This window comes from Plecotus auritus (assembly GCF_963455305.1).
Source record: "Plecotus auritus genome assembly, chromosome: 1".
Classification (NCBI taxonomy): domain Eukaryota; kingdom Metazoa; phylum Chordata; class Mammalia; order Chiroptera; family Vespertilionidae; genus Plecotus; species Plecotus auritus.
In genome coordinates, this window is record NC_137770.1 from 248,338,395 (window position 1) to 248,357,919 (window position 19,525).

The window sequence follows — 19,525 nt, forward strand, 5'->3', positions numbered from 1 at the left end:
AAAAACAGCAAAATCAACCCTAGTGACACATATTTAACCCATTACATCAAAAATGGGCCGGCTGTGGTGGCTCAGTGGATTGAGCATCGTCCCATGGACCAAGAGGTCCCAGGTTCGATTCCCAGTCCAGACACATGCCCGGGTTGGGCTCCATCCCCAGTGTGGGGTGTGCAAGGGGCAGCAAATTAATGAATCTCTCTCATCATTGATGTTTCCATCTCTCTTCCTTCCTCTCTGAAATCAATAAAAAGATATTTTTAAATGTTACCACTGCTGGTGGGTGTGGCTAAGTGGTTGAGCATAGACCCCGCACCACCAGGTCTTGGATTCCCCAACGGGACACGTGCCTGGGTTGGCTCCACCCCAGTAGGGGGCGTGCAGGAGGCAGCCCATCAATGTTGCTGTTTCTGTCTCATCCACGTTTCTATCTGTCTCTCCCTTCCTTTCTCTCTAAAGTCAATACAAACGTGTATTTTAATGTTACCGCTTATATAGAATCAGCACCAATTGTTACTGCACTCCTCTTCCCATATGAGGGCTTGGGAATCTGGGTATTATTTTGCACTAGGCACACACCTCACCTTGGACCAGGCACATCTCAGGGGTCACAGCCACGTCCCAGGGGTCAGAGCCATGTCTCAGGGGTCACAGCCCCATCCCAGAAATCACAGCCACGTCCCAGAGGTCACAGCCCCATCTCAGAGGTCACAGCCACGTCCCAGAGGTCACAGCCCCATCTCAGAGGTCACAGCCCCATCCTAGAAATCACAGCCACATCTCAGGGGTCACAGCCACGTCCCAGATGTCACAGCCCCGTCTCAGGGGTCACAGCCACGTCCCAGAGGTCACAGCCCCGTCTCAGGGGTCACAGCCACGTCCCAGGGGTCAGAGCCATGTCTCAGGGGTCACAGCCCCATCCCAAAAATCACAGCCACGTCCCAGAGGTCACAGCCCCGTCTCAGGGGTCACAGCCACATCTCAGGGGTCACAGCCCCATCTCAGAGGTCAGAGCCCCATCCCAGAAATCACAGCCACATCTCAGGGGTCACAGCCACGTCCCAAAAATCACAGCCACGTCCCAGAGGTCACAGCCCTGTCTCAGGGGTCACAGCCCCATCCCAGGGGTCACAGCCCCGTCCCAGGGGTCACAGCCACAGTAGGACGGCCCACGCTGAGCGCAGAGTCATCCTGAACCTCCGCTTCTCCCCACTGCCCAGGAGACACCACTTTCCTGCGCAGCAGCCACCGCCCAGGGCCCCTCTGAGACGGGAGGTAACAGCTCGGGCCCAGCAGGCCTGGCGGCGGGCTCCCACCTGCCTTCTGTTCCTTCCGATGCGGAGATAATGGCCGCACGTGGGGAAGCATCCCAGCCGCGGCCGAGCCCCCCACGTGCGGGAGAGGAGGCGGCCGCCCACGGGCGCACCTGGCCCTCAGGTCCCCAGACTCCACCTTCCCGTCCCCTCCAGCGCCCCGCCTCCCCACCACCCTTCCCGAACTTCTGGACACCCCGTGTCACCGCCCGGCCTGCCTAGCCCCAAGGACCCACCCTTGCACCCACAGTTACGGACAGACGGACAGATGCGGGGCCACCTGGTCCCCCTAGGCCACGCCATGTCCCCGCAGTCGTGTCCCCGCAGTCGCGGCCTCACCTGACCCTGCGGCCCACGCTGACGCGACACCTTTGTTGTGGCCTGGCCTGCGACCCGCTGCCCTCAGGACGGTCCAGCGCCGCCGGGAGGAGGTGCCAGGTCCTCGGTGCTTGTTGCTCCCTCAGAAGTGCAGCCGGAGCAGGAGAGACAGGCCCTCCCTGCGCCCTCACGCCGCCTATGCCTGTCAGGCTGGGGTTTGGGCGGGAGCACCGGGCGCTGGTGCACATGCGCAGGGCTGCGCTCCCGTAGGCGCAGGCGCAGAGCTGCCTCGGGCGCAGGCCCGGACTTCCGGCCAGCCCTGGGCCGCTGGGGCCGTGCGTGCGTGGGCGCGTGCGTGGGTGCGTGCGCGTGCGTGGGTGCGTGCGTGTGCGTGGGCGTGTGCGTGGACGTGCGCGTGGGCGCGTGCGTGGGCGCGGCGGCGGTCGCACGCATGGCCAGCTGGGTGTTCTGTAACCGCTGCTTCCAGCCGCCCGGCCGGGCCTCGCACTTCAGCCTCACCAGCTGCGGCCACGTGTACTGCGACAGCTGCCTGAGCAGAGGTGGGCGCGGCCCTGGGGGGCGGGGCCGTGGGGGGCGGGGCCGTGGGGCGCGGCCCTGGGAGGCGGGGCCGTGGGGGGGCAGGGCTGAGGGTTGGCAGGCCTTGGGGGCGCAGTGGGGCCTTGGGGGGCGGGTGAGGGGCGCGGGCAGGACACGGTGGGGGCCGGTGGCAGGGACATCCAGGGCGATGAGATGTCAGCGCCGGTGCGGGGACGTGTCGGGGCGTTCCCCCCCCAGGACGGAGAGGAAGGGGCGGTGAACTGGGCTCCGTGGTGGCAACGGGTGGAGACGCTGAAGCCGCTCCCAACTGGGGGCCCCTCTCTCCTCAGCCCGTACGAACCCCGCAGAAGGAATGGGGGACACCCAGGAAGTAGGGGACACCCCGTAGGGCTGCAGAGCCCGCGGTGCTGGGACCCACTTCCCAGCTGGGTGATGCGGTCCTGGGTCAGGGGACACCCGCAGCTGGGTTTGGGGTGCGGGCTGCCGCCTGGGCCCGGGCTGCTGGGGGAGGAAGCGAAGCTGGCGGGGAGCGGTGCGGGGCCTGCCGGGAGGAAAGGCTGATGCTGGCGCCGCCCCCCACGCGGTGGAGCTGGGATTCCAGAGGAGCCCCGAGGAGTAGGTGCTGCAGGCTCTGGGTTTGGGGCAGAGACTGGGGGAGGCAGTCTGTCCCTTTAGGGTCGCTGTTTGGGGGCGTCTTTGGAAAACAGGGAAGAAAAGGATTGTTAGTTGTATACATCTTTTCAACTCCATCCAGAGTCTCACCCACTGTCTGAAGGTGAAAAAAAAATGTAAGGGCCAAAACCCTGCATGTTTTTTGAAGAAGTGTTACCACTTGAAGTCTGTATTTATATGTATGTAACGGCACTGCCGACCAGGATAATACAGCGTTTGCTCTTTTTTTCATGTAGGTAAAAAGGATGAATGCTTGATTTGTAAACTTCCTTGTCAAACAGTTTTACTTTCGAAACATGTAAGTTGAAATCTGCAGTGTATACTCTGAATATTGATCACTGTGTCTCCCCTTCCATTTGAGATTCAATTTTTCGTCATTTGTGGTGTCTAAAATTTTCATTCATTTTGTCAGGTTAACTGGAAGGTCTTACAGAATTTCAAAGCACCGTTAGGATTTGGTTTGGGGGACTTCATACAACCTTATTTTTTTTTAAATATATTTTTTATTGATTTTAGAGAGGAAGGGAGAGGTTAGAGATAGATAGAAACATCAATGATGAGAGAGAATCACTGATCGGCTGCCTCCTGCATGTCCCCTACTGGGGATCAAGCCCCCAACCGGGCATGTGCCCTTGGCTGGACTCGAAACTGGGACCCTTCAGTCCTCAGGCCAATGCTCTATCCACTGAACCAAACCAGCTAGGGCCATACAACCGTCTTAGTTGTAGGCCGGCCTATTGGCCATTTGCTGTGCGATGTGCCTGGGAATTAAAACGGGTTGCATGGATTCCTTCGTGCAACGCAAGCTCCTTAAGGTGGTGGAGCCCTGGGGTGTGCTCAGTGCTTACCAGGCACAGCGGCCAGAGGTGGAGAACCTCAGGTTGAGAACCGCCAGCAGGGTCGCGTAAGACCATCGGAAAACACAGGTATTTACATTGTGATTCATTAACAGTAGCAAAATTACAGTTATGAAGTAGCAACGAAAATAATTTTATGGTTGGGGGTCACCACCACATGAGGAACTGTATTAAAGGGTCGCGGCCTTAGAAAGGTTGAGAACCCCTGGCTTAGAGTGCCAGCCCACGCACCAAAGGGTGGTGGGTTCAATTCCCAGTGAAGGGCACATATCTGGGTTGCAGGTTTGATTCCTGGCCCCGGTCAGGACATGTGCCGGAGGCAACCAATCGATCTCTCTCACATCAATGTTTCTCTCTCTCTCCCCCACCCCTTTCTTTTTCTCTCTTCCCCTCTCTTATCCTTCCCCCTTCCCCCCTCCCTTCCACTCTCTCTAAAAATCAATAGAAAAAATACCTCAGGTGAGGAGTAACAACAAAAAGAAGGTGATCGAGTTTGGTTTTTCACAGCTGTGATACCTAGTTAAGAGGATTGGAGGAAAGTAGGTTTTAAATGGATTGCTGTTGCAGTAGGCTTAAAACGGTGTCTTTTGTTCTCTTTGTAAAATACATGAATTTAACTTGTTTGCTTTCAATTTAGTTACAGATAATTGTCCTCTTTACATTTGATCTGATGTTTTAATCTACAACAATTGCCTTTTTTCTGGTTACAAATGTAGAACAGTCACACATTATGTGGATGATACAAAAGACACAGTGGGGGAGTGGAAGCCCTGGACTCTGTTGCCCAAAGACAGCAGCCAGGAGGGGAGCGCCGGGTCTGATTGTGCTACTCGGGTCTGTTCCTACAAAAATGGTGCTTTCTCAGGCGACATATTGTGGGCACACCCACACTCTTTAAAGGTGACTGCATGGCCCTTTAAATAGGTTTCTATTGTTTTTATTTTATTTTTATTTTTAGAGAGAGGAAGGGAGAGGGATAGAGAGAGAGAAACATAAGTGGGAGAGAAACATCGATGGGCTGCCTCCTACACGCCCCTTCTGGGGATTGAGCCCGCAGCCCAGGCATGTGACCTCTTGGTTCTTGTGTTAATGCTCAACCACTGAGCACCCCGGCCGAGCACCATCGAGTCTCGTCTATGAGCTTACACCTGCTGGCCTCCTACGTGCACCTGGTAACCACTGGCTCAGCTGTCGGTTTGTCCACACTCCACAGTCGTCGTCTCTGACTGTGTTTCAGTCCTTCTGTGTTTCTCTCCCCTGCCTCAGCCTGGACCCCGTACTGTGCGGAGCACAGACGGCCGGACGTCTCCCTGACTTCAGGGTCAATAGCAGTGTTTCCATGAGGTGCTGTGTGCGGCGTGGGTTTTTTGCTAAGGCTTTTTATCATGAACGGTGTTGAGCTTTACCTAATGGCTTTTCTGTCACTGGTGAGCTTATCATTTGGTTTTCCTACTTTATTTTGTCAGTGTGGTGAGTTGCATTTGTTTTTTAGAGCTTGAAGCCCACACTAGCTCCCGGAATAGATCCGGCCTGGTGTGAGGCAGCTAGTGCGTGTGTCTAGATGAGCTAGACGCCGTGCACCTGTGTCCACGCGGGAGCTGCGTGTGTCCTCTCTCCGGGCCCTTTCCAGGCTTCGGGGCGAGCCTCGTGGAAGCAGCTGGGACCTTCTGTCCGCTCCTCTCCGCGATGGGGCTTATTCGTAAAGTGTGGTGGCATTCTCGGGTGAAACTGTCTGAACCGGGAAGGGATGTGGGAGGAAGGTTCCCACCAGGGACTTAATTTCTGTGTAGACAAGTGACTGCTCAGCATGCCTCCCTCTCCCCGGGCGACCTAAGTGAGCGTTTACCAGGAGTGTGTGCACTTCATCTCAAGGTTTGAACGTCCTGCCCCCAACACGTGTTCAGTCCTCGGGGTTCTTAGTGTCAGGAAGGTCTGGAGTGAAACGCGTTTTTTCGTTTTAATGCTGGTTATTGTGCCTTCTCTCCTTTTCTTGAACAGTCTTGTCAAGTGCTTGTTGACCTTTATTCGTATTTTCAAAGAGCTCACACTTGGTTCTGTGTATCTTTATTGTACACCTGTTGTCTGCTTTCTTGTACACCTGTTCTCTTGGTTCTGTGTATCTTTATTGGACACCTGTTGTCTGCTTTATGAGTCCGTGCCCTTTGGTCTTCTCTTTTCTCTTTGCTTTCGTTTGCTCTTTAAGACGGTGCTCACTTCACTCCCCGACCTTGTCTTCCTGTGTTTCCATCCCAGGCCGCACCCTCCGTCTGTGCTCATCCTTGCCTGAGCAAGACAATTCACATTTCTTCTCAATTAGTCCTGCGACCCAGGGTATGTTGGTTAATTTAGAAATATTGGGGGGTTGTAGTTACCATTTCTACTAACCTTCATTGAAGTCTAATGCAGGAAGTGCACAAAGTAAAAGGGCACAGCTCAGCGAATTCTGCACAGAGTGACTCGCCCTGGTCGGGACACCTGAGCACACAGCACGGTTGCCTTTAAAGTCGGACAGGCTCCCATCCTCCCAGGCGGGGCCTGGACCTTTCGACTCCACTTCCTGCTTCCCACGGTTCCTCGTGCTGCCCCGCACACCTTCTTCTCTCGCAGAGACGTAAAGCCCACAGACATCGCTGCCCAGATCGCCACCGAAGCCCAGGTTCCCACAGTCCCGCTTCCTCCGGCTCCCCCGCTCCCCGTCTCCCTGACGCCCCTGAGGTTCACTTTCTGCCCTCGGGAATTCCTTTTGTCACCCCTGAGGTTCACTTTCTGCCCTCGGGAATTCCTTTTGTCTTCCTTCATTGAGGCCCTTGGTGACGGTCTCCCAAGGGGCCCTAGCTGCCTGCATTGTGATGCATATTGCACTCCTTAGCCTGCTTTCCTGGACATGAATGCTTTCTGTGTCTTGGATAACATTGCTCCGTTTGCTGTGGCTTTCACGGGTTGGCTGTCCTGTGGTATCCTGCTGAGCTTCAGGGAGACCCCAGAACCTGTGCAGGGGCTGTTATCAGAGTGGAGGTGCTCAGCCTCCCTACACCCGGTCCCACTCAGGTCCCTGTCCACGTAGAGTGAAGCCACACCTGCCTGTCCACTCAGGATCCTGTCCACATAGAGTGAAGCCACACCTGCCTGTCCACTCAGGATCCTGTCCACATAGAGTGAAGCCACACCTGCCTGTCCACTCGGAATCCTGTCCACATAGAGTGAAGCCACACCTGCCTGTCCACACGGGTCCCCGTCCACATAGAGTGAAGCCACACCTGCCTGTCCACTCAGGATCCTGTCCACATAGAGTGAAGCCACACCTGCCTGTCCACACGGGTCCCTGTCCACATAGAGTGAAGCCACACCTGCCTGTCCACTCAGGATCCTGTCCACATAGAGTGAAGCCACACCTGCCTGTCCACTCAGGATCCTGTCCACATAGAGTGAAGTCACACCTGCCTGTCCACTCAGGATCCTGTCCACATAGAGTGAAGCCACACCTGCCTGTCCACTCAGGATCCTGTCCACATAGAGTGAAGCCACACCTGCCTGTCCACTCGGAATCCTGTCCACATAGAGTGAAGTCACACCTGCCTGTCCACTCAGGATCCTGTCCACATAGAGTGAAGTCACACCTGCCTGTCCACACGGGTCCCTGTCCACAGGTGTCTTCACTGTGTGGTAATCTGTGTGTAACTTGCTCTCCACTCCTGAGCACAGGCCGCCATGCTCTGTGGGCGCTCCCCATTTCCTGTGGCCTGGGCCCCCAGGCCCTCGGAAGGCATGCTTCCCTCTGTGGCCTGGGACCAGGCTCTGAGGTGTGGGGCGAGGCCAGGGTGGCAGGTTGAGTTGGTGCAGAGCAGGCTCACGGGCACCTGGAGCCCCTGCCCTGCCTGAGGTCCACCTGCCTGTGACTTGCAAGGGTAGGGTCCAGGGACCCAGCTGTCCAGACGCCCTGTGTGGCCTCTCCCTCCAAGGTCTGGCGGCGGCTCAGGGCCAGGCATGGCCTTCCAGGGACATTTTCTAGCTTCTCCCGTCCATCAAGTGTCCTCCCTACACTTGGTTTACTTCATTTTGGTGGGACCTGGGACACAGGGAGCACAAGAGGATGGGCTCACATTCCATCCTGATGCCCGGGACATGCTGACAGTTCTGAAGCCAGGACCAGGCTGCGGAGGGGACGGCTCGCCGGCATCTTCTGGGTCTGCTGTCCTTACCGGGGGCTGTGTGTGTCCCCGTCTGTTCCTGCTCAGGCGTCCTCCCACGCCTAAGCCCTCAGATGGCTGTCACTGTCGGCCGCTGGGGATGCCGGGCTGTGGGTGCCAGGGAGCGGGGAGGAGGAGGCAGGCATGACTCTGTGGAGTGGGCAGCACCACTTCGAATCCCCGCTTTTCCTCGAGTTCTTCATGTTTGCTTCTTGAAGGACTGGCTGATAGCAGGCTCCTCAGCACTCCCGCCCTGACGCAGTGTTTCCTCTGAGCTCGGCTTCCCCTCCGGCCCTGAGCCCTCCCCAGAGGCCTGGGCTCCTTCTGACAGAGAGGAACCTGTGGCCCAGAGGGCTCCCCCAGCTGCCGGCAGGCTGCCCTCACCCACAGCCCCAGGCAGCCAGGAGCGGGGTGCCCCGCGCCTGCTGGCGACAGCGAGGGAAGCACGGGTCCCCGAGGTTCTCTCTGGGCCTCCAGTTTGCCTCTGCATCACGCCCTGAGCGTGCCCGGGCAGCGGCAGCTGGAGTCTTTCTCTTCCAGACGGACCCAGGGATCCAGGCGCTCTTCGTGGGCGTAGACGGCCTGTGCAGGAAGTACTCCAGGGAGACCGCCCAGGTGCGTGGGCCCTTCTCCTCCGGCGGCACGCGTGCCTGTCGCCGTGGGAACCCGTTTCCTGATGACCCAGGGCCAGTGATCTCGCCTGGAGAGCAGACCCCAGGGGCGGGGGCTGTGGGTGGGGCTCCCGGCCCCTGCCCCGTCTCCCCTCCGCGTTCCTGCCCCGCTGCTGCGGGGTGACGGGTCCTTTGGTCGGGACGCCCGGCTGATGGCAGGAGTCTGGGTCATGGCGCTGTGGCTGCAGTATCTGACCCTGAGCCTCTTGGCTGCAGGCGCGCTCCCCAGCCCAGCCTCTGAGGTTGCGAGTAGGTGCCCTCCCTGGTTCCGATGCCAGTCTGACCTCCTGGCCCACCAGGCTGTCCAGGGAGCTGTCTGGAGAGCAGCCCTCTCCGCCAGCCCATCCTGCCTCCCCGCTGACAGCCGCCCCCCTCCCTCCCCGAAGAGGCCGAGCAGCTGGCTGAGCGACCACACTGTGGCCTGGCCATTCTGGGCCGTTGGCTTGTCCTCTTGGAGACATGTCAGCCCAGGACTGCCCGGCTCTGGGGGCTGCTCTCGGGCGCGGTGCCCACGGTGTCAGGGCTGTGCCCCTCCACCCTGCAGGCCCCCGGGGGCCTGGACGCCCCAGGACACGGCCTGGGCACAAGGCAACAGCCAAGCAGGGCCATGGACCGACGTCGTTGCACATTCCCAGGGGCCTCTTGGGCCAGGTCCCCGGGACCCAGAAGCTGCCGTGTCGGTGAGCTGGGGCGCCCTCCCCATCGCACTCAGACTCACAGCAGAGCCTCGGGCAGCCTCAGGAGGAGGCAGGGCGCCTCTATCTCGGGCCCACGCCCCGCCCAGGTGGAGAGAGGCCATAGAGGCAGCTGGCTGCCGAGTGCCTCCCTCCGGGCCTCTGGGCATCATGTCTGTCCCAGCGCCACCTGGGATTCCAGAGCCTCGGACACCAGGGGTCGCAGCTCGCTGTCTCCCTCGGCGTGCTGGGCTTGCTGTTTTACAGTAATAAACCCTTGACATTTCTCTCAGTATTAACTTCTAGTGGGGAAACACTGACATAGCAGAGCTCTTAGGGGTCCTCAGTAACTTGAAGGTGAGCCTGGGACCCCCCCCTGCATCCATCAACCCGCTCCACCTTCGAGGGGCAGGAGCCAGAGGGGCTTTCTTGCTCTGTGTCTGATACCGTCCCTGGTGTGATGTAGTGCTTCCCTCCCCGGGTCAGCACGGCTGGTAGCGCTGGGGCCGCCTCCAGACCGTGTGCACTCCATGTGCAAGGGAGCTCCTGAACGGAAGTGCCGCTGGGAACCCAGCCCCGTCACAGCTCCCGGGAGGCGGCTTGTCCCGCCCACCTAGCCCTCTCCACGCACATGTCACAGAGGTGGGGGGTGGGGGGGCTAGAGAGAGACAGTGCCCTGTGTGTTCCTGGCCTCAGTGGGGCGTGCTCCCCTGTGTGAGCGTGCCCACTGCATTCTGCGTGCACGGCGGGGTGACCAAGGTCGCGAAGACGCAGGCAGCCCTGGGCCAGCAGGCAGCAGGGGTGTGTGGAATGCACAGCGTGGCCATGTGCCCCTGCAGCAGCTGACCTGTGTCATCTTCCCAGATTTCAGAATTTCAAGAAAAACACAGAAAGAGGCTGTTAGCCTTCTACAGAGAAAAGGTAAACCCCATCTTGACTTCATGTGACCCTGTGACCCCCCCACGGCTCAGCGGGGAGGGCCGGGGTGGGCATCTGTCCCGTGGACCTCAGCCCATTGCACGGCTCCTGTCGCCACAGCGATGCTCAGGGCCAGTGGTCACTGGGCCAGTTTTATCTCGGGGCTCACTTCTGACCCTCGGTACCCCCAAACTCACCGGGCACTTTTTCATGAACAGCGACTCTGATGAGCGCTGACTGATCCTTACAGGGAGGCTCGAAACGCCTGCTCATTTGCCCAACACACATCCTCCTTCCCTGATTGGTGAGCTAAGTGAAGGCAGGGGACGCTCCCGGGAAAGGAAGCTTCATTCAGGGCAGCGTTAGCTGGCTGGGACCAGGCCTCCTGGAGGGACAGGGACCGGCAGAGGGCAAAGGAGCAAGGTCAGCTTCCTGTGCTGGGGCCACGCCCACAGGATACACCCCGGGCCGCCGCCTCACCTGGCTGCTTCCTCACCTGGCCGGGAGTGATGTCTGGGCCTCAGAGCAGCTTAGACAATTCTCTATTCCTTCATACCATCGTGTTTTTTAAATTGAAGGTTATGGAGTGAGTAGGGCAAGGAGCCTGGCTTTGAAGCCACAGACCTTACGATCACCCCCTCGAGGGGGAAGCCGGCTGGTGTCCACCCTGGGGCCGTGACCTCTCTGTGTGCCACAGGGCAGGTGTGAGGCATCGCTGCCCTTAGGCCTGGCCCTCCTTACATGCCCCAGGCCAGGCCTTGGGTGGGTCTGCCCAGAGGGGACATGTCGCTACCCAGCCCCGGCCCCTGTGGGTTGTGTCCGCACCTGGCTGCTGCCCCAGGCCCAGCAGCTCCCTCCCGACTCAGGTGCTGCCTCAGGTGTAAGAGTTGAGGGTTGCGTTCTTTGCACTGCCACTTGTAACCGAGTCACTGCGTTGTGTGCAGATCGCCAGGCTGGAGGAGTCCCTCAGGAAGGCCATGCTGCGGGTGGAGCAGCTGCAGAGGTAGGTCTCCACCCCCCACCCCTCCCCACCCCCGCGCCCCAGAGCCCAGCCAGGCGTCCGCTCGCTGCCTCCCAGCCACGGCCCTCACGAGGGGCCGTTTCCCAGAAGCTGTCAGGGCCCGCCTGGGGACGGGAGAGGAGAGCACACAGCGAAGAGGAGTGGCTTCCCAGGGGGCATCCTGTCCTGTGACTCCCAGGCAGCGGGAGGGGCTGGGGAGCAGAGCCCACGACCCCGCCGGAGAGGGGCGGCCCCTCCACCTCCGGGCGGCCGCAGCCTGGGCCTTTCCCAGGAACGGCGGTCATGGAAGGTGAGCACGGGCTGCCGTCCATGCACGGTTCACACGGTCAGGGAGGGCGGTGCTGTGGGACGCGGCTGAATACTCAGAAGCCCCGTGTGTGAGACACGTTCACGTGAAGGCCACGGCGCCGAGGTCCTGGGGCTCTGCTGTCCACTGGCTGTGTGTGCAGGTGCCCGGCGCACTGTGGCCGGGCTGCAGCAGGAGCTGGGCACACTGGTCCCGCTCGGCCTCTGCCCACCCACCACCATCACCGGGCTGCTTCGGCGATGCTGCCGAAGGCCTGTGGGCAGCAGCACGGGGGGCTCCGTGGCCTGAGCCTGACAGGCCCCCTGGGGCGAGACCCAGTTGCAGGGGCACACAGGGCCCTTGTATTTGTCCCCCTTTGTATGACCTGCTTTCCCTCTGGGCAATCATCTCATCATTCTGGAAAGTTCCAGCCGTCGCCTTCCCGGCTGTGGCCCTCTGAGTCCCCGGCAGCATTGTCTGTGCCTCCTGCCCGCAGGCTGGCCCTCCCCGCGAGGCCCCCTGACGCCTGCGGGCGTCCTTCAGGCTCCAGCCCTTCTGTTCTCGCCTCTCCCTTGAGCTTATGTCCCTGCTCTGTTCAGCCGTCCAGGCCATCTGGTCACCGTGACCGGGGCTTATTTCTGTGTCTGCCAGGCATCCTATTCCTGCCCCTGAAACCCTCGAGAGGCCAAGCCTGCCTCCCCCTCGGCTTGCGCTCGCAGCGGAGCGTTTCTGGCGTGGCGGTCGGTGCAGGGTCCTCTGGGCATGCGGTCGGTGCACGCCAGTGAGGCCTGGTTTACCGGCAGCTCCCTCGCAGGCATCCTGGGGTGAGGGGTCCCTGCCCTGCCTTCTGTCCTGCATGGTCTGGGGAGACAGCCTCCCACGTGCCCAGTTGTAGGGTCGTTGGGAAGCAGGAAGTGCTGCAGAGGTGCTGGTGGGCCCAGCCCTGCCGCTGCGTGGCCAGCCTCAGGGCCTCTGGGCTGAAAGTGAGCGCTGGGCGGGCGAGGCGCTGAGGGGGTCTCAGCCCTGCCCGCCGTTGGGAATAAGTTCTTACGGTTTACCAATCCCTTTCCCCATCTGTTTAGTATGAGACCGTCCCAACACACAGCCTTCAGCGTGCTCCAAAGTCCAGTTTCAAGTAAGTGGCGGCCTGCTGCGCGGCGAGCCGAGGACGTGCCAGGGCAGAGCCGGGGGCAGGCGCGCCCTCACCCTGCGGTGTTTTGTCACAGCTCCTTCATCAGAGCCCCGCGGACAGCTGCTCCGGCCTCCCGGCTCCTCCGCCCCCTCCGAGAGGTGTGTGCGCAGGGCTGGGGGAGCTGGGGCGGGTGTCAGTGGGCCACACGCAGGAGCTGTGCAGGTCCTTCTTTGCCATCCCACGCCCCTCCTGCCACCCTTCACCCCTCCAAGTTCCCAAGTTCTGACGCTCAGCACAGGCCCTAGGAGCTCGCTCCGCAGCAGCTCTCACTCATCGCCACGACCTGGGGGCTGGCCCATCCCAGCCCTGTCCCTGTGGCCTTGCGGCAGGTGGAGGAGTGGTCATGTGACTTGGGTGGGCCTCTCTCCTCTGGGGTCAGGATGCCCAGGGCGGTTCAGAAACAAATCTGGCACAGGGGACACCCCTGGCAGCCGGTCCCTGGAGAGCATCCCTCCTCCACCTGTTTTTCCTTGAAATGCTGGGAGCGGGGTCCAAACGCAGCACAGGAGGCCCTGGCGGCATCCGCCCACACTGCCCGTCCCTGTGTCCCAAGGGCAGCCGGGCTCTGGCGCAGAGCACGCAGCCAGAAGGTGACTCAGTGATTGATTCCCTCCCCCTCCCTCCTCTCCATCCCTCCTTTCCCCCCTCCCGCCCTCCCTGCCCTTTCCTCCTGTGGGGAAGCCCAGGTGATGCTTCTCTGTCCGCCTTGAGCGGTAAGTTAAGGAGCTGGCCCTGTGAGCACTGATTGTGTGCAGTGAGCCCAGCAGCGAGTGGCACCGAAAGCAAACGAGATGCTGCAACTCCAGGTGCCTGGCAGGACCTGGAGGAGCAGAGACACGGCCGGAGGAGGCCACCTGCTCTGGAGACGCCCGTGGGCCGGCCAGCAGGGCCTTCTCAGAGCTCGGCAGGCCCTCCCTCCACGGGGGGCAGGGTTTGGTCTGACAGACAAGTGGCAGCCTGTCAAGAGCTAAGAGGGAGGCGGCTGATGGGGCCCAGCGTGAGCAAGGAGGATGGGACGGGCGTCTGGGCACCTCGTGCGCGTGTCAGTCGTCCAAGTCTCAGGCCAGTAACTGTGCGGCTGTCGGTTTACAGAGTGGAGCCCATGGAGGTTGACCTCACGCCCTCCCCACTAAGAAGGGTGAGTAGTCTGTTCCCCTGTGTGTCGTGTTTCCTGCACGTTCAGAGCCTCCTGCTTCTCAGTGCTAACAACCATGGCCGCTCCTTCCCGACGTGGCCTCTCCTTCCCGACGCAGCCTCTCCTTCCCGACGCGGCCTCTCCTTCCCGACCGTGGCCTCTCCTTCCCGACCGTGGCCTCTCCTTCCCGACGCGGCCTCTCCTTCCCGACGCGGCCTCTCCTTCCCGTTCGTGGCCGCTCCTTCCCGACGCGGCCTCTCCTTCCCGTTCGTGGCCGCTCCTTCCCGACGCGGCCTCTCCTTCCCGACGCGGCCGCTCCTTCCCGACGCGGCCGCTCCTTCCCGTTCGTGGCCGCTCCTTCCCGACGCGGCCGCTCCTTCCCGTTCGTGGCCGCTCCTTCCCGACGCGGCCTCTCCTTCCCGACGCGGCCGCTCCTTCCCGACGCGGCCGCTCCTTCCCGACGCGGCCGCTCCTTCCCGACGCGGCCTCTCCTTCCCGACGTGGCCGCTCCTTCCCGACGCGGCCTCTCCTTCCCGACGCGGCCGCTCCTTCCCGACGCGGCCGCTCCTTCCCGACGCGGCCGCTCCTTCCCGACCGTGGCTGCTCCTTCCCGACGCGGCCTCTCCTTCCCGACGCGGCCGCTCCTTCCCGACGCGGCCGCTCCTTCCCGACGCGGCCGCTCCTTCCCGTTCGTGGCCGCTCCTTCCCGACGCGGCCGCTCCTTCCCGACCGTGGCCGCTCCTTCCCGACGCGGCCGCTCCTTCCCGACGCGGCCGCTCCTTCCCGACGCGGCCGCTCCTTCCCGACCGTGGCCGCTCCTTCCCGACGCGGCCGCTCCTTCCCGACGCGGCCGCTCCTTCCCGACGTGGCCGCTCCTTCCCGACCGTGGCCGCTCCTTCCCGACCATGCCGCCGCGGGAGGCAGGGCCATGCTGGTGTGGGACACATGGTGGGCCGCCTCCGTCTGGGCACGTGGTGGGAAGGGGCTGAATGAATCCAGGACCCCTGACAGCCTGTTGGTGAGGAGGTGGTCAGCTCACCGTGAGAGAAACATGGCTGGTGCTGGGTGTGCCTGGCCGGGAGCAGGCCCGGCACGCAGGCCCTGCCAGGGCAGTACCAGGCCCCGTCATCAACACCTGGGTTTCCAGGTGACAGTTTTGCACCGAAAATGAGGATTGACTCGGGGTTTTAAAATGTCTAACGTCAGCTGAAACTGTCTGCTTTTTCTCTGTTCTGAAATTCTTAGAAGCACCTACCAAATCCCTTGTCCACTCACTGCTGTGAGTGCCAGGGGCACAGTGGGGCCAGTGGGACACCCTGTCTCACAGGGCTACGTCCCAGCAGACCGGGCTAGGCGGGCATGGCAAGCTGGCGAGGGGCTGTGTTCTCAGGGCGAAGGGGCTCTCATTACCCATGAAGAGTCATGTGACGCACTGTTCTCTTTCCCGTCCTTAGCCCGAGCCAGCCGGCCCCACCAGAGTCTCCCTGATCAGTCCTCCCCAGGACGGACGCATGGGTGAGTCCCTCCCTCACCCGGACCCTGAGGGATGTCTGATCACGTTCTCCAGGCTGTGCCCGAGGGCCGCCTTCAGCCGTCTCCCCTCCCCCCGCTTCACAGCGTCCGGGCGCCTGCTCAGCGGGGACTCAGCCTCGCCTGGTGGCACAGGGAGACGAGGCTCCCACGCCCTGGGGCTGACCCTCCCTCCTAGATGCCAGGTGTTTTAGGGGCAGCTCTGTCCACGCCGCATCAAATAGCCTTGCTTCCTGCGCGGAAGCCTCAGGCCTGGCTCAGGGGCCTGGGTCAGCAGCGCTCTGGCTGTCTCTGCTGGGCCGAGGCCCCGAGGGCGCCCTCCGTCTGCCCTGAGCTCCGCTCGAGAGGTTCCGCCTCCATGCGCCCCAGCAGACCCTGCGCCACGGCTCGGCCTGAACAGCTGAGCCCGATGGAGGGCCCAGGCCACCTGGCCTCGGAGCACTGTGCTCGGACCCAGACAATTGGTGACCTGTCGGGGCCTCGAGTCCCTCGTCACTGTTGACCACGGTTACCCCACAAGTCTCTGTGAGCGTGAAGAGGAGGTGCTTGCGTGTGTGGGTCTGCCTGAGCGTAAAACCGGGATTTGTGCATCGGCCGGGGAGGCCGGCAGGCCAGGAGACGGCCGCCACCCGGGCCAGCGGGCACCGGGCTCCACAAGGCCAGCCAGCCGGGGTTGGCCCTGGTTGGTGTGCATGGTGCTGGCGGTGTGGGGGTGCAGGGGCTGCCCCTCGGGTCGGCCCCGCCTCAGGGATTAGGGCAGAACGGGATGCCAGGTGGAGGAGGTGGCCAGAGCACAGGCTGTGGGCCGGCGACATCCTCACAGGCAAACCTCCGACCCAGGCGACTTAGCCTGCCCAGCCAGGGCAGTGTGTCTGGGATTAGCAAGGCCCCGGGGAGTCCCCCATCTGGAAATACAGGAAACAAAAACAGGACTACCAGAACCTGCCGGGATGTTTGCGTCACGGGTTCTCAGCTGTCCGCGGGGTCTGCGCGTCAGAGGGCAGTGTCGCCTGCGGTCCACGCAGCCCAGGCCACTTGGCGCTCTGCCGCCTCGGAGCAGTGCTCAGCCTCTCTGACCGGGGCTCTGGGCTGGAAAGGACACAGGGAGCCTCCCTGCCCGCTCTCTCCCGTCTCTGCCTTTTGTCTGTCGCCATCCGCCTCAGCAGGGCTGCTAGGGCCACGCATGCCCTCTGGTCTCACTGACATACAGCCGGCCTCTGATCCAGGAATGGTTCTCGTAAGCCTGGAGACGCGGGCTCGGGGGAGGTGGCACCTCAGCCCTGGTCGGCGCCGCTGACCCCACCCTCTCCTCAGAGCGGAGAGCTCCTGAGGGCAGTGATAGGAGCGGGAAGACAGGAGTGGCGTGTGGGGGCGAGTGCTGAGCGCCCCGTGCCCCGGCGTTGCCCTTGCCACCATGGCAGCGCAGGCGGAGGCCGGCCCGCAGCCCGTCCTGAGCAGTCCTGTGGCCTTCACGCGGCTGCTCAGGGTGGTGGTGTGAAAGCTCTCGGTGCACAGGGTGCCGGCTGAGTGGGGGGGTGTGCAGGGCGGCGCAGTGGGGGGCGTGAGTGGGACAGCAGGTGTGTCCTTTTCTCCCGAAGCAGCGCTGTGTTCACCCCCCATCCCCCCCATGCCTGCAGGCAGCGTCTCCCGCCTCGGGCCTCAGCAGCTCAGCCTGACGCCAGGTTGCACCAGCGGGTCCCAGGCGCTCAGGTAGGTCCCCGGGCAGGTCCCGAAGGACGTTCGGGTGGGGAGTGAGACAGGAGGTCTCGCCTGCTGCTCTCCAGCCCGCTGTGCGCTCGGGGAGCGTGCTGTGCGGACCACGTGATGGTTCGCTTTTCTGAAGTTAGAATGTAACTCAGGCTGCTCCCGGTTAGTGGCAGCTCCCAGGCGCCCTGCGTGGCTGCAGCGTCTTGGCTCAGGGTTGGCAGGCGGGCGGGGAGCCGATGGCACATCTGTGTCCCGACAGCTGCTGACAGGCAGGAGCTGGTTTGGCCCAAGGGCTGCTGTTTGCCAACCCCTGAACAGAACGTGACCCATGACCCAGCCCGTTGCCTGAGACGTGGGCCCGCATCTGCGCAGGGCTCTGCCTGGGCACCGGAGCTCAGGCGGGTGCCCCTCACCCCTCCTGGAGCCTCTTGTTGGCTACCTATGCCAAAGGCCACGTCCACACTTGGCCTCCTGCCACGTCCAGCCGTGGCCTTCGCATCCTCCCCAGCCCAGAGCCACACTTGTGCCCACGGCCCCGGTGCATGAGGCAACCCTACCCGCTGCCTGACCACAGCTCCCATGCAGGACTGTGCCAGCCCCTCACCCCGCCCACTGCCCGGGACCCAGCCCCCTCACCCCGCCCACTGCCCGGGACCCCACCCCTCACCCCGCCCACTGCCCGGGACCCCGCCCCTCACCCCGCCCACTGCCCGGGACCCCGCCCCTCACTCTGCCCACTGCCCGGGACCCCGCCCCTCACCCCGCCCACTGCCCGGGACCCCGCCCCTCACCCCGCCCACTGCCCGGGACCCCGCCCCTCACCCTGCCCACTGCCCGGGACCCCACCCCTCACCCCGCCCACTGCCCGGGACCCCACCCCTCACCCCGCCCACTGCCTGGGACCCCACCCCTCACCCCGCCCACTGCCTGGAACCCCACCCCTCACCCCGCCCACTGCCCGGGACCCCACCCCTCACCCCGCCCACTGCCCGGGACCCCACCCCTCACCCCGCCTACTGCCCGGAACCCAGCCTCCTCACCCCGCCCACTGCCTGGAACCCAGCCCCCTCGCCCCGCCCACTGCCCGGGACCCCACCCCTCACCCCGCCCACTGCCCGGGACCCCACCCCTCACCCCGCCCACTGCCCGGGACCCCACCCCTCACCCCGCCCACTGCCCGGAACCCCACCCCTCACCCCGCCCACTGCCCGGGACCCCACCCCTCACCCCGCCCACTGCCCGGGGACTGGCCCTCCCGCAGGTGCCTGCGATTGTGACTCCTGGGTTTTGTGGGCACCAGCACAGAGGACAGCAGTGGCAGGGCCCGCTGAGAGCAGGCCCCGGGCCTGGTGAGGGGCAGCCACGTGCATCGGAGGCTGCCTGGCGAGCGCTGTGTGTGCCGCTGTCGCAGTGCCATCGCCCAAGCACAGGGCGTGACCTCCTCCTGGGCACTGGGAACGTGTGTTTCAACCAACACACGGCCTTTAACCCTAAAAAAGCGTCATGTAGCCAAAGTCATTTGACGCGCTGGTGACTGTTTGTGACCTTGCTCCTAGGGTCCCACCTGTGCTGATGCCCGGCCGGGGGTCGTCCCAAAGCCTCGGCCTCCAGGCGGCCGGCAGAGCGGGAGGAGGGGGCTCGGCCCCGGCCCCCAGGCCGCCCATCAGCATCTCGGGGCTCCTGCAGAGGCAGCAGTCAGGCAAGGACCGCGGCCTCCCTTGGAGAGCGTGTGACCGGCGTGGCGTGTGTGGCAGCACGTGTTCTGAGTTGTGTCTGAGCGTCCCCTTGGTGCCTCAGAGCTGGTGGCGCTCACACGGTGTCTCTGCTCTGTGCTCCGCAGGGTCTGCCAGCCTCGGGGGCTTCCCGCCCAGGAGGTGACGCCCTGCCGTGCCCGCCACGCCCCAGCCGCCCGCCACGTGCTCACCAGAAGCTCACGAGAGGCAGCGGGTGGATTTTCCGGTTCTCCTCGATGCAGCGCTCTGGCAGTGCCACCCAATAAAGCGTCTTCTGGCTTCCAAGGCCGTGCAACTGCCTTCCTGGTGCGACGCGCCCCTACACCCCGGGTGCGCGAGCAGCGTCTCGGGGGGCTTTCCGGTCAGGCCGGGGCAGAGCCGGGAGGTGGGGCCGCAGCCTGAGGAGCCCCGGGAGAGCCTCGCACTGACCCACACGCAGGCTGGCCAGCAGCTCGGGCAGGTGACTGTTGTCTGGGACATCCTGTCACGTGTGCCCGTGACTCCGCGTGACTCCGCGTGACGCTGTTCCCGGTGACTGACTCCCCGTGACTCCGCGTGACGCTATTCCCGGTGACTGACTCCCCGTGACACTGTTCCCAGTGACTGACTCCGTGTGACACTATTCCCGGTGACTGACTCCCCGTGACACTGTTCCCGGTGACTGACTCCGCGTGACACTGTTCCCGGTGACTGACTCCGCGTGACACTGTTCCCGGTGACTGACTCCGTGTGACACTGTTCCCGGTGACTGACTCC

At 62.8% G+C, this 19,525-nt stretch overlaps 1 protein-coding gene across 1 annotated transcript; it reads left to right on the plus strand.

Annotated features, from left to right (window-relative positions):
- Positions 1-2,079: 2,079 nt before the first annotated feature.
- On the plus strand, positions 2,080-18,914 carry RNF212 (ring finger protein 212; the record flags this gene model as incomplete). Its single annotated transcript, XM_080656268.1, has 10 exons — positions 2,080-2,188; positions 3,095-3,156; positions 8,443-8,517; positions 10,112-10,168; positions 11,110-11,168; positions 13,757-13,802; positions 15,254-15,314; positions 16,967-17,039; positions 18,593-18,735; positions 18,877-18,914. 10 exons carry the CDS (start codon positions 2,080-2,082, stop codon positions 18,912-18,914), a joined length of 723 nt encoding a protein of 240 aa, XP_080512394.1.
- Between the last annotated feature and the right edge of the window lie 611 nt (positions 18,915-19,525).